The sequence below is a fragment of the Lytechinus variegatus genome, chromosome 9 (assembly GCF_018143015.1).
Source record: "Lytechinus variegatus isolate NC3 chromosome 9, Lvar_3.0, whole genome shotgun sequence".
In the NCBI taxonomy this organism is placed as follows: Eukaryota; Metazoa; Echinodermata; class Echinoidea; order Temnopleuroida; family Toxopneustidae; genus Lytechinus; species Lytechinus variegatus.
Window position 1 is genome coordinate 13,556,168 of NC_054748.1, and position 14,312 is coordinate 13,570,479.

Here is a 14,312-nt window from a genome sequence, read left to right on the forward strand (position 1 = left end):
TTGGTCGCCCAACTGGACCACCAAGTGTGGGCTTTTGCAGAATTTTGGTAGCACTACTATCATTTTTGGTTGCCCCGGGCCACTGCTAATGTTGAGGCCTGCATATATTTTACAGAAAATGGACAGTACATGTAGCCTACAGGTTGGAAGAAAGTCGGAAATCTCCATGACCACCGTTTAATTCTTCAGGAATTGGTTCTTTGATAATGTTGGAGGGGGGTACAGAAAATGAATACACTTTTCTTTGGCAATTTTTTTTCAACATTGCTTTCAAAAGAAAGTGACAATAGTGAGAGCACTATTGCATGGCTATAATTACATGTAGGCCTCCGTGTACAGTGTAGGCCCTGTATAAATTTGAGCCAAAGACAGAAAAGGGCACATCGATCCCCCTGCGGGTATCCTATCATCCCCACCCCACCCCCGATGATTATCTACCAATATGCTCATACATACATGTACATGTACATGTACAATGTATATAGGGCATTTATTAATTTTCTCCAGATAATATTTCCCAGTAGCCAGGAAGACACAAATCTAACACAAACACCATCCACAAACAACAGGAAGACTCGGGGAGCAATGAATTCAGAAATTTCAGTATTGTCAATCGTTTGTGAATCTATAAAATAACATAAGAAGACATAAATACATCTATTTTGGGGTTGTTTTTTCCCAGAGTCTCTTAAAACATGTCTTCCTGTTTATGAATTTTAGAAGCTGACTGGATGCAAAGACAGATCAGGGAATATTATTGTGGAGCAGCAAGACAAAACTGATTTATTTTTTATCGTCCCCTTTAGATGTCCAAGGAATTCACAGGGATGATAGCTAGATGACAGACAAGTACCCCCATTCAGACAGGAGAAAACTGACATGATTTTTTTTCTTCTAGAAATGTGTTTAAGGACAAGTAGCCATTCAGACAATAGAAAGCTTGCATCAAATGGGTAATAATATCCAAGTCCTTTGGAATTGCATAGAAACATTATAATAAAAGAACTGTTTAATTATTATTTTCATCATTTTTATTTTTATTACATGTACATGTATAATATATTATTATTAATCGTTATTACCGTACTATCATTATTACTGTACTCGAGAAATGTAAGGACAAGAAGCCATTCAGACAGAAGAAAACTAACACAAAACTTGTACAGTGTAAAAATTTGTTCTACAAATGTAAGGACAAGTAGCTATTCAGACAAGAGAAAAATGACATTGTGCTCTAGAAAAGTATAGGTCTATGAGCCATTCAGACATGAGACAACTACAAAACTTCTACTTGTAGTTTAAAAATTAGTTCCCCTCAAATGTATTAAAGGTCCAGAGAAAAGACAAAAAATTTGGTCAACAAAATAGTTATATGAACGAGCCAGTTACATCCAAATGAGAGAGTTGATGACATCACTCACTCACTATTTCTTTTGTATTTTATTATATGAAATATGAAATATTTTTATTTTCTCGTCATTGTCATGTGAAATGAAGTTTCATTCCTCCCTGAACACGTGGAGTTCCATTATTTTAACATTTTGTGCTTCAGGCAAGGAGGTCCTAATCGTCAAATTCGTAAAAATTGAAATATTGTATAATTCAAACAATAAAAAACAAAAGAAATAGTGAGTGAGTGACATCATCGACTCTCTCATTTGGATGTAACTGGCTCGTTCGTATAACTATTTTGTTGAAAATTAGCAAAACTTTGAAATGTCATAACTCATAACTTTCTTATTTTACATCCGATTTTGATGAAATTTTCAGCATTGTGCTTGTCTGATTTTTCTCGATTGATTCAATTCAACATTTTTCTGAGGTGGACTTGACCTTTAAGGGTTGCTTATGATTTCTACAGTACATCATACAGGGGTGAGAGTGGTCACAGTATACAAAGATATCTGAAAAAAACTGAAGAGTATTGAAAAAGTCTGAAATAGAAAGAGCTCCAGTACTTTTTGTACAGAGGAAAGCCAAATGTAAGCTGAAAATCAAAACAAAAAAAATCTGAAATCAGATAAAAAATCTGAACTCTCACACCCCTGATCATACATGTACATGTAGGTCACTATCCATCCAGGTATCGAAAATGGGTAGCTAGTAAAAAGGAATTCCTTATTACTAGAGATGCCAAGTTCAAAGACCAGCTACATGTATGCGTGAGATTTTTCTGTGAATCTGAGTGAGATCACAGACATTGTGTACAATGTATATGGGGATAGGCTGTGATAGTTGCGTGAGACAGAGATTTGAGGGGATGAACAAGAGTCCAAAATGCTTGAGTCTCACGCATATTGCGTGAGACTTGGTAGAGCTATCTCTGTTATTACATGTACATATACTTGAGCACCTGATGATTGTGGCCACAAGCAAGAATAGTATGCATAGGGACAGTGATTTTCCGCGATCGCGGAAAACGGACGGAATTCACGGAAATGGCCTTTTGAAACGGAAAGTGGCATTTCAAACGGAAAATCACGGAAAACATATTTTTCCTCAAAATACACAGAACAGCAACATAAATTACTCCAAAATCTCAAAAAAATATGAATATCAAATGGCCACAAAACCTCACGAAACACGATCTCACTTCACCACAATCACAACAATAGGAGTGTACCGTAACAACATTCAGAACTGATTATGTAAAATGAAATCTTCCCGTTGTTAATGATAAATGTACTCTACATGTACCTGTACAGTGGTGCACAAAAGTTAGTGAACCCGATTATTTATTGAAAGTGTAGAGCTAAATTTGTGTAGTTCTGCCATGAATTTAGCCTATGCGTCGGGCTAGTGCCAATGGGCAAATTACTGACGGGCGTGGGCGCAGCCCGAGCGCCTATCATCACTGGTTATTTACCTTGTTCCGTTCGTAGAAATTCTACGAACCCCCAACTAAGCTTCAATATAAATATTCATTAACTGTCCGCGAACACGGACCAATAAGCGACGGGGCTTGAACGTGACGTAGACTGTGATGATATTTGATTGGTTAAAAAATACAGTTGATCGCCATATACATGTAAGGGTTATCTCATGAATGATGCATAATACATAATAAAAAGTTTGTCACGTATATGATAACCATATATTGATGACTTTTCCAGTGATGATAGGCGCTCGGGCTTCGCCCTCGCCCGTCAGTCTGCTTCGCGTGACCAGTACTTGCCCACTATAGCCCGGCACATATCAGATAGGCTACCATGAATTGTGATGTCAGGTGATAAAATATTACATTCAATATAAAAAGTTTGTTTCTCTGGGCTCACTGAACATTACCCTGTGTAGTGTTGTTGTCTATCACACTCAGCATGAAGGAGAGCAATTTGTGGTGGGCTCCACAAACTTTTGACCACAACTGTACACTGTACATAATGCAATTAGATTCAAATTGGAATGAAACTAGTACATGCACGTTTGACTGAAAAGATGCCTACATGTATTTGTTTCATTGAGGGTTTTTTTTAGCACATGAGTGCAAAATTAAAACTTTATAGTATCTAGAGCAAACCATAATGTCAACCCGAACAGGGTAGTTCTAATAATAGCTTTGGCCTCCGCAAGCAGGCATTGTCAATTGAATACACTTGAAAGAGCAAGAACTGGATGAATGTCATCCTGGCCTTGATGCTTTGATTTTATATTAGACTTCACTGCTTGGAATGAGTTTTGATACAAACATGTACAGAATGTTTAATGAACTTTCATGAACAGATAATGATGCATGTATGGTCAGTTTTCTAGCCTTCATCATTGACTGGCATGCTATAAAGCTTCTAAATGTAACTCTTTTTGTCATCCCTAAGTCACATAAAAATTGTTTGTTATTATATTTCTTTTTATTCTTTTAATACCTTTTAATACATGTATGTAGTTTTATATTTCCTCCTATTTCATACATTGTACGGTATGTACATGTGTTCTTGCATTGAAACAAAGCTTGGTGTGAAACTGTCATAATTTTGTAGATTGCCTTGCCATTCAATTAAATTGATATCAATGAGCATAATGAATCAGTTTATTGCACTTCAGAACTTTTGTTACGCTAGTTCTCCACAATTACATTAGTTTACAAGTAGAAATAGATTAGGCCTACATGTAGTCTGCAAGTACAGACTCATATTTTGCACTAAATATAAACCAATTACATGTATGCCACATCTAGAATGAAGACTAGATGCCAAACTCTCTGTCTGTGTCAAATATAATTAAAGAAGTATTGGTAGAGGCAGCCACAGTACTGTACATAGTGAATCTAGCCTCACTACTTCAGACTCTGCACTAAGCACTACATGTACATGTACATGTAAATGCCAATTCTGTATTAAATTAAAAGGTCTGTTCCTGAAGACTAGAGTAGGCTGGGGCCCATTTCAAAAACATACATACATGTACCATTTTGGGAACTACAGTACATGTACCATGGTAACAGGGTGCAACAGCCAATAAAAATCCAGGTTTCCATGGGAGTAAACTAGGGTAAACTTTAAAGATGTACACGTAATCAGTCTTCATGAGAAAGACCCCAGTTTTCAAGGATAGTTATTCTCAATTTGGAAAAAAAGTGAACACAGTATGTGTATGTGTGTACATGTAGTGAAGGGGGACTCCTGGGGCCCCATCTTACAAACAATTGCGATCAGCGTTCTCACCAGAAAAAAAATCACCCATGTCGGGGACTTGTGCTGCCACTCCTGGGGGGTGGGTGCGGGAGGGGGGGTTCACCCCTCCTCTGCGGAGCGCGGAAGCGACAGCCTTTTCATCAAATAGAGACACTAAGGAAGCCCCATTGTGGCATATTTTTAAGCCCACACAAATGCACATAAATGCACAGATACTTGCCGTTCAGTCCAAAGAAAGAGAAGTGCAGCTTTCCAGCTCATGAATTGTAAATATTTTCGAGAAATGGGAAATCACGAAATGCATTCAACTTCGGAACAAAACAGCGTTCATGATTGAGGGTCATGTGATATGTAATGGAGTTGGTCAATAGAGTCGAGACGCGTCATCCAACTTAATTCGCTGAGCTACATGTAGCTGAGCGCATGCGTGTGGCTTTCGTGCACATATACACAAATGCAAAATATATCACGGACACTTCCTAGTGATTTACGACTGTGTGTTCCAACACCAAACAACTTAATGGCGTGTAGATCGACATGTACATGTAAGTTTTGTGTGAGTCTGTGATCTGACGTTTCACCACATGGAGCATAGCCGGTGTGATGTGCGTGGCAAACGGGGGAATAGGCAACGGAACGACCGTACCGTGCCGTCATATGCCCGCAATAGCAGCCGCGAGCTAGCTGGGCGCCTTGCCACTTTCCTAGCCGTAGTAGGCCTGTAAGTGGTAAATAAGTTGGTGGGACTTCGGCGCAACCCGATAAATGAAGTTGATATCACTAAGATGAGTTCATGGAGTGTATTATTTTTTTCTGAATATTTCCATTTAATTTTTCCACGCATGTCGCCACGCATTTTGCTGAAATTTTGGGCATGGTTCCACTTGGTCTCCATTTCCGCACGCATGGTGTTTGAACCATGCGTATTATACACTGGCAAGAACGCTGGTTGCGATTGATCTGATTTATCACAACTATGGACAGCCAACATCTACATATAAAATGTATGTTTATTCAAAATATATTCTAGAAGATGAATTTAATTAATCATTCCCTATTTTTCTTTCCGGAATTAGGCGTAAGGTATTCCTTCTTAAAGGTCAATTCCACCTCAGAAAAATGTTGATTTGAATCAATAGAGAAAAATCAGACAAGCACAATGCTGAAAATTTCTTCAAAATCGGATGTAAAATAAGAAAGTTATGACATTTCAAAGTTTCGCTTATTTTTAACAAAATAGTTATATGAACGAGCCAGTTACATCCAAATGAGAGAGTCGATGATGTCACTCACTCACTATTTCTTTTGTTTCTTATTGTTTGAATTATACAATATTTCAATTTTTACGAATTTGACGATAAGGACCTCCTTGCCTGAAGCACAAAATGTTAAAATAATGGAATTCCACGTGTTCAGGGAGGAATGAAACTTCATTTCACATGACAATGACGAGAAAATCAAAATATTTCATATTTCAAACAATAAAAAACAAAAGAAATAGTGAGTGACATCATCGACTCTCTCATTTGCATGTAACTGGCTCGTTCATATAAACTGTTTTGTGAAATGAAGCGAAATTTTAAAATATCATAACTTTCTTATTTTACATCCGATTTTGACGAAATTTTCAGTGTTATGCTGGTTGAATTTTTCTCTTTTTATTCAAATCAAGTTATTGTTGGGGTGGACTTGTAGTCCTTTAAGATTAGAAAGCGCTTATAGTTTTTTAGATAAAAACAAAACAAAATGTTAATGAAGAAAACATCTTGCTTTGTCATAAAGTACATGTATAAGAATAAGGACAGAGGATACACTAGCTGCTAAAAGGACAAAAATAAAGCTCAAAACATAATTAGCATTTTCTTGCAAATGTACGGTTCAAGCACCTGCGTTAACAGCCTTTCTGCGAGAATTAATGTCAACAATGAATGACGTCATTTTGGAAAGAGTTACTTTGAAGTTAGATACAGTGGGTCAGTGAGTGTTATGGTAATACTTATAAGACAAAATATTCAGAAAACATTGCTCCTGACTGTTAATGAAATGATATTTGCGGACTGTTTGAATCCACAAGCACAGCACAGAAGTGCGGGGGTGGAGTGGTGCAGCAACTCCTTGTTCACGTCCACCCTGCCTGTCCAATGTTGGACACAGCACACTTTACAAAAATCACTAAAATACCACTTTTGTGACCAAAGTTACTAATTTCCATACAGTTGCAATTTATTTTTCATTAGTAACTTGGGAAAAAAATTTGTATTCACTAGAGCACTCAAAAACTTGAATTTTGGGCATATTTTCATCTACGCCCTCTATTGGTGTAAAGTAATATGGCAAGAAAATTTTCATTTTTTGATCTCTATTTTTAATTAAGAACAAAATGATTTAAAGTATCAAATTTAAATAAGAGCCAAGTTAGTGTAATGGAAACTGTCGGTGTAAAAAAATCAAGCATTTGCCCTAAACAAGAGAAAATAAGCCAAACATTGCCACCATTATTTTGCCACACATGGAGATATAACTGAGAACAAGGTTATATCATAACCTTGTTCATTGAATGAGTGGAGTGGTGCAGCAACTCCTAACGCTGTTACTTTAGGCCTAGCCTTTAATAGCCCCTTTCTGTCATTGTATGTCTGAGACCAAGACAAGAAAGAGAGACTCTGAGACAGTGAGATCTGCCGAGTGCTTAACCCAGGGAGCTCCGGCCTGCAAAGCCAATCGAGACCGGTACCGAGGCTGTAGGGCACATGCGCAAATTTCGCCAAGTCTATGCCCTAGTCTGTGCTATATAGCCTATATAGCCTCAGTCTCGATGGGCTATTTTGTTTTGAATTTGCAAGAAGAACTTTTCGTTTTTTTTGTAGGTTCCAGTCTGTGCCTCGATGTCAGGATTTGTGTGTCACGATAGACCTTCATCCATATTATAATCATGGTAATTGCATAATTTCTGTTTCCACATTTAATTAAAATTGCTTTTGCGACCCCAATCTACCCCAGTCCCGTGTCTTGACTCATTCTGCACGGACGACTCCTGGGCTCGCCCTCCAGCCCGCTTTGCTGGCCGAAGGTCCCTGGGTTACAGAGGCCGAGTGCTGTGCACCCGGGGGGCCACTTCCATTCACGAGTGGATACCATGCGCGACCATGGGGTCTCGAAACGCACCCTAAACACGTAATTTCCATATTCTGAAAATGCACCCCTTAACAAGTATTGGCGTGTGAAACCCTACCCTTAACAAGTATTGGAAACAAAACGATACTCTTGGCAAATATTCCCTGAAAATGAAATGAACCCCTAAACAAGTACAGGAATGTTTTATTGTTACGGGTCCTTCGGTCGTCGGCTGTACCTTATTTGGTTTAGTATACGACCCACTCATGGTTTCAAATCGTCTCGTGTGTGAAGGATTCATATGCACCTGGTGCACGCGAATCTTTCACACCATTTTTACTAAAATAACTATGACTTTACATCATAGCTATGAATTATAATTTTTCTATAACACTTACCGAACCATATGGATCGTTTGTTGAAATCTCTTTGCTGTTTGTTTTAATAAAATAAGAGCATTTTTCGTGATCTTCACGTAGATGCCTCTTGATCAGCGTTGATATCAACTTTTGCCTAAAGAGGGCGCGATATTATTCACCAAGCCGGTAGGCACTTAAGAACCAAGTTTGAAAGGATACTCGTAAAATTATGTCACTCTCGCCGATGAATATTCATTAGATCGTGGTCGTGCGTGTTCAATACACACCAAGTGCATGCATGCAGAGAGTTTGTATTGAACACGCACGACCAGGATCTAATGAATATTCATCGCGAGAGTGACATAATTTTACGAGTGTCCTTTCAAACTTGGTTCTTAAGTGCCTACCGTACCTTTGTTTACGGTGTTGCAAGCTAGCTGCATTCTAGGCGATCAGCATTATTTTCTTGCTCGTTCAATCCACTTTCATCATCATCTTGTCAAAAGATGGCGTACTTTACCAATAAGTATATACATGAGATGCAACCTGTTGATTTTTGGTACAATTTCCTATTACGCGCTGACGACTTGAATTGAGAATGTTCGATACGAAAAATTGCTTTTCGATTATTGTTTGCGTACTTTCCACCGCAGTATTAAGGACGGATCGAACGGAGTATCCTGGTTGAGACTTGGAGGTAAGCGATAAAAACAGTTTTATAAATAATTTCCAATTCATTTTTTTTTAAAAAACTAAAACTACTAAAAAGAAATCATTAGTGGAGAAATACTGAAACGTTTGGCGTTTTTTATTCCCTCACATTCGTGTGATGAATGAAAACGTCAAAGTCCACTATGAAACCACATGCGTTGTGCGAGGTTAGTATTACTAACCTCGCATGTTGTGTGAGTGTATACGACCCAACCTTCTACACCTCGCGCAAATCGGACTCTAAACACAAAGTTTTTGGGGCAAAAAGGACATCCTTTTTAAAACATTTTAATTTTGTTTTATCATCCCCGCAAATTCGACCCTAAACACGTAATATTCCTAGCGAAATAGATACCCTTTTTTCATTATTTTCGTGTTTTTGACACCTTTCATGTTATGTGCGTAACGTGCCCTATCGTGAAAAAGACATCCTTTTTACATGTTTTTTTGGTTGCGCATGGTATCCACTCGCCAATGTAAGTGGCCCCCCAGGGGCTGTGCATTTTATTTTTGTGCAGTCCCTGCGAAGCGGATCCGCGCCATGACCATCAGGTACTCCTCAGGCATGCGTGCTGAGCGGAGTTACAACTAGAACAGACTTGGCCTAGATCAAAATATTCGAAACTAGCTGGCATAATTTATCCTGGTTAAGTCATAAGTGATAAGTCACCACTCCATTCACTGCCATTCATTTCAATCAGCCGCGGTGACTTCTTTCATCTCTCATTGACTCTGTACACAACGAGCGCACAAACACACTGACACATGAGAAGAGAGGTGACTTATTTCAGGATAAGGCTGCGCTGCATAGCTTTTAAACCTCAACTCCAAAATGTACTGAAAATATTGAGCTCTCTCGATCGCTAACGTTCTTATTGGTCATCAATATCCACTTGAGGATCAGGACCAGGAACTTCACAGATTCAGATACAGAAACCAACATGTACATGTACAAATTCGTCAAGCTGTGGCAAGCTGCAGCTGCCGCCTACGCGCTCGACAAGCCATGCTAGCGACTAGCGGCCGACTCGCTCGGCCTGCGACGGCCATGCACTCTCAGTGCAATGTCAATGCAATTCACTTTCTGCGACAGATCGCGAGAGCTCGAGTCGAGAGCCGAAAAACGAATGAAGCAAAATATTAAAACTAAGATAAATCAAATCAAAATTAAAATAGACATGATCTATTCAGGGCACGTAAAAAGGCATGAAATTTACCCCATAAGCCAATCCATGGTGATATTTCTTGCAAATTCCGGTAAATAATAGATCGACTTCCTCAGCAACTGCAAGTTCCCATTCACAGAACACTGGCACAATATTTTGCCGAGTAAAGAAAATTAGCAGCCTGAAAATCGTGTGGTCAATCTAGTAATCATTAACGATTATGATAAATTAACGTTCATATTTTTGCTCCCATTTTCGTTATTATCATTTTTAATGATATCATCATTGTTTTTTCCATTGTGTAATATTATTTTCATAATCATTATCATTTATCATTTCATTTTTATTCATAGATTAGTCTAATAGAGCTTCTTTTTTTTGTTTTTTTAATCTCTCTTCGGGTTGTAGACAAATTGATGGATGGATGGATGGATAAGATAGATAGATAGATAGTTAGATAGATAGATAGATAGACTGATAGATTGAGAGAAGTGGAGCAGGCGTGTTTTTAATTCTTTTTTGGGGGGGCTCTAGCTGTTTTTTTTACGTAGATCATAACATTTCAAGGAAGCTGGCCTGTCGTGGGAAATGGAAGACTATATTCTGACTTTAAGCAGCTGCATGGAAATTGGTGTCTGTAATCAGTCCTAACCCCCACCCCCCCCCCCCCCTTCACCACTCCCGCCCCTGAGATGATTTTTTTTTTCAATCAGGCCTAGATTAAAAATATGAAACAAAATTTATATTGCATGATCGAATGATTATTTTGTATAACAATATTTGAACATAACAATGAATGTAATACAAACTACATGTATATCGAACTCATATCGTATTGCGTTTCAGAGTGTATGACTGTACAGATTATTCATTTCAAACTCAAACAGATTAACAAATAAAGTACAAAGTAGAATATGAATAACAGAAATGAAAAAAAGAGAACTGACTGGAAATCGCTTGTTTATGTGAGACCCCTACAATAAACTGATTAAAATATATCAAAAACAACGGTAGGCCTGTGTTCAAATTTTATATGATTGGATATGACTATAAAGTGCGTTTCAGAAAAAAAGGTAATCCAAATCTAGAGGGTCGATATTCTGATAATATTTAATTCAGTGAAATTTGTCTGCATGGATATGAAAAAGAAACTCATCAGCTTTCTATTAATACCATTTTTGTACCATTTGCACCACCCATGACCGAATTAATGATGGTGAAGACAACACGGGCAGGTACCATTTTTCCAAGCTTTGGTTAAGGGAGTAAAACGTGTGCTTGATAGAATGAAATGTAAAAAAGTAATTTTTGGAAAGAAGAGTCAAGGCATTCCTCTGAAATAATGATTGAAAGGTTATTGTCTTATTCACCCACACCTTCAACATGTCCTCTTCTCCTTTGCTCACCAGTAGCGTGGAGGAATTAAGGATATCTTGGACAAGTACAGCTCGTCTTATACCATTGCCAGATCATTGCAAAAAAAAACATCCACCTCATGTCGAATTTGGCCCTGCAAATCATCAAGATCTTGAGAAGGAATTACAAATACCTTATTTTAAGTGTTTTCAATCACAGGGCGCAATGTTGATGTCCAAATTAAGGGGGTCAAAATAGTTCTTTGACATGTTTGAGTCTATCTCGAAAGATGCTTCAGGATTAGTACTCCTGTCCTTGGATCGATCTAAGGACAGGAGTACTTGTCCTGAATCCACCAAAGATGCAGGTGCACTCCTCGAACCTGCCTCTCAAAATGGGCTCAAAATGTTGGCCCAACGACTAGTACGATCTCGTCGTTAATCATATGCAAGTACATTCACCCACTTACATTCCGGCTGACACTACTTTGGAAGAAAAAAGTCCAATCAAGAATTTTACCAGCACAGGCATCGACGAAAGTATTGACATCGGTGATCTGTCCTTTCATCAAGTTTTCGAAAACTTGGAAAAAGTGGTGTCTGCACGTGTTGTTTTAAACATCACTTAATTCGCTCATGCGTGGTATAAATGGTACAAATAGGGTATCAATGGAAAGCCGATGAGTTTCTCTTTCTCATCCATGCAGAACAATTTCACAAAATTAAATATAATTCGAACACCAACCCTCTAGATTTGGATTACCTTTTTTCTGAAACGCACTGTATAGCAAACTTTTCGCGGGGCCCCTGGTAAAAAAATGAAATTGATATATTAATTTATCTGACAATTACAAATCAATATCAAACTGCAATACAAAGGTTAAAAAAGGGAATGGGAGTGAGCGCAGCGACCGAATGTAAAAAAAATCAAATCTATACTCTAAACCGAAGGGATTTATATCTAATGTAATGTACTCAGGGACAAATCGAAATCTGGATTTAGTGTTAACCCAGAATAATAAATTTATAATCTCAAAGGATTTAAATTCAAATTTAATTAATAATGAATAAATTTAATTCAATTCAGATTTTAATATAAGGTTTCAGGATTAAAAATAAATCCAGAATTCGATCAGTCCCCAACTCTACAGTCAACCTGCATTTACTTTAAATCCTTGCAATTAAGAGCGTAGTCAAACTGCTTGAGAATGCATTTATTATAAAACATATCATTCATTTCCATGTTGTTTACCCATTGTGTCACGACATTTAGGTATAGCAAGGCGCTGGGAATTAGGAGGGGCAGTGTTGTCCTCTCCAAGGCTTATACGCGAGATTCAACTTTTCAAGAACTTAACTTCAATGCAGGAATGTGGTTTTAATGCCAATGACACCTTTACCAAAATTAAAAGGGAATTTGCATCGAAGAGAACATTTCTGGGCCCTGTCTTACAAAGAATTACGATTGATCTGATCAATCTCATACATATATGGATATCCATCATTGCCATGAAACTATTTTTTTTTAAATTCATGTTTTTATTGATAAATCTAATTCAGTGTCAGCCTATTTGTGTGACATAACATGGGAAAAAATACCTTCCAATCCGTTTGAATACGCCAGTGCTACAAATTTCAAACTGTAAAAGTTACTTGAATAGTAAGTCTATCGTGACGTAGAGAAGGTGTCACGGTGTGTGTGTGTGGGCGGGGGGGGGGTGGGGCCATGAACCCCCCTTTTTTCACCTGATCAGGACTAAGAATAAAAGAAGATAAAAGGAGAGGGGGTTAAAATTCCTGTATTGTGTAAAAACCTATTTTACAGATTTTTCTCATAAAAAATGACTGTCAAAAGTTAATTTCCTCTCTCGATCGTAGCTTGTGAGGAATCGCCACATACGACATGTCTGGCACCCTCTTATTTTTTTGCTCATTACATTTCTTACCCACACTTTTGCCAAACGAACATCAACTGGCTAAAGTTTTGAGAATCTAAAAATTTGAGCCAGTCGATGTTCGACGGAAAGCATTGTCACCCAAGCAACTTTTAGCCAATCAGCGTTCATCATGTTGGCTGGTAAAAAGTTTGTAAAACTTTCAGCCAATCAGAATCGAAAGGATTGTGCACACGGCCCCTCTCCCATTTTATGTCGGTAAGATGTTATAAACTTTTAGCCAATCAGAATCGAGAGTTCATGGGACTATTTTAGAATTGCTGCTTCAGTCAGCCTTCAGTTTAAGGTACACTAATTTTATTCAGATCTGAAATTATTATCATATTCCAGTCGATGTGAAGCTGAGACATGAATTTGTTATCTGTTTATCAGGGGCCGCGGAACGGTTTTCAAAGTGGGGGGGGGGGGGAACATGCTAAAAATCACAATTGTATGGTCATTTTTGCGTTTTTGTACAAGGTTTTGGAAACCCCCCCCCCCCGGTTCCGCGGCCCCTGTTTATAAACTGTGCTATACGAAATGATAATCATTGACGGCAAAGGCATAGAGAAAGTTGTAGACCGGCCAAGTTTCCCCTCATTGAATCTGAATTTAATTGGAACATACATGTCAACTTTAGACTCTAGAGGGCGTTTTGTCAATACACGTGCGTGAGTCTGCTCCGTCTGCAAATTATTCATGTAAGTTCGGCATTCTTCACTGATTTCATGATTTGAATGTAAAAATTGGAATATTTGGTGATGAAATTTCGAACTGGTTTGTTAAATGGTTGTAAACTTGATATGTTGGACATTTTTTGTTGATTACAGAGTGTGAAATGAGAGCGAGGAATTGTCTTCGGTCCCATGTGCATATATCTGCGTGCCCGTAATGTAGGCCTATTTAATCAAACTCCCCGGGCATGCCGGGGGGGGGGGGCACTTCCATTCACGAGTGGATACCATGTGCGACCATGGGGTCTCGAAAAGCACCCTAAACACGTAATTTCCATATTCTGAAAATGCACGTAATGTGCCCTATCGTG

At 38.2% G+C, this 14,312-nt stretch overlaps 2 protein-coding genes across 2 annotated transcripts in view; one reads left to right on the forward strand and one right to left on the reverse strand.

Annotated features, from left to right (window-relative positions):
- Window positions 1–10,134, reverse strand: part of LOC121421450 (MOB kinase activator 2-like) — a 30,877-nt gene extending 20,743 nt beyond the window's left edge. Inside the window, exon 1 of the mRNA XM_041616144.1 lies at window positions 10,030–10,134. Coding sequence (XP_041472078.1) covers window positions 10,030–10,046 — 17 coding nt within the window. The 5' untranslated portion in view covers window positions 10,047–10,134. The remainder of the gene's footprint in view (window positions 1–10,029) is intronic.
- A 3,777-nt stretch (window positions 10,135–13,911) lies between these two features.
- The window catches only part of LOC121421006 (RNA cytidine acetyltransferase-like), a 36,591-nt gene continuing 36,190 nt past the window's right edge, over window positions 13,912–14,312 (forward strand). The window contains exon 1 of the mRNA XM_041615587.1: window positions 13,912–13,968. The gene's annotated coding sequence lies outside the window, so the exon portion shown is untranslated. The remainder of the gene's footprint in view (window positions 13,969–14,312) is intronic.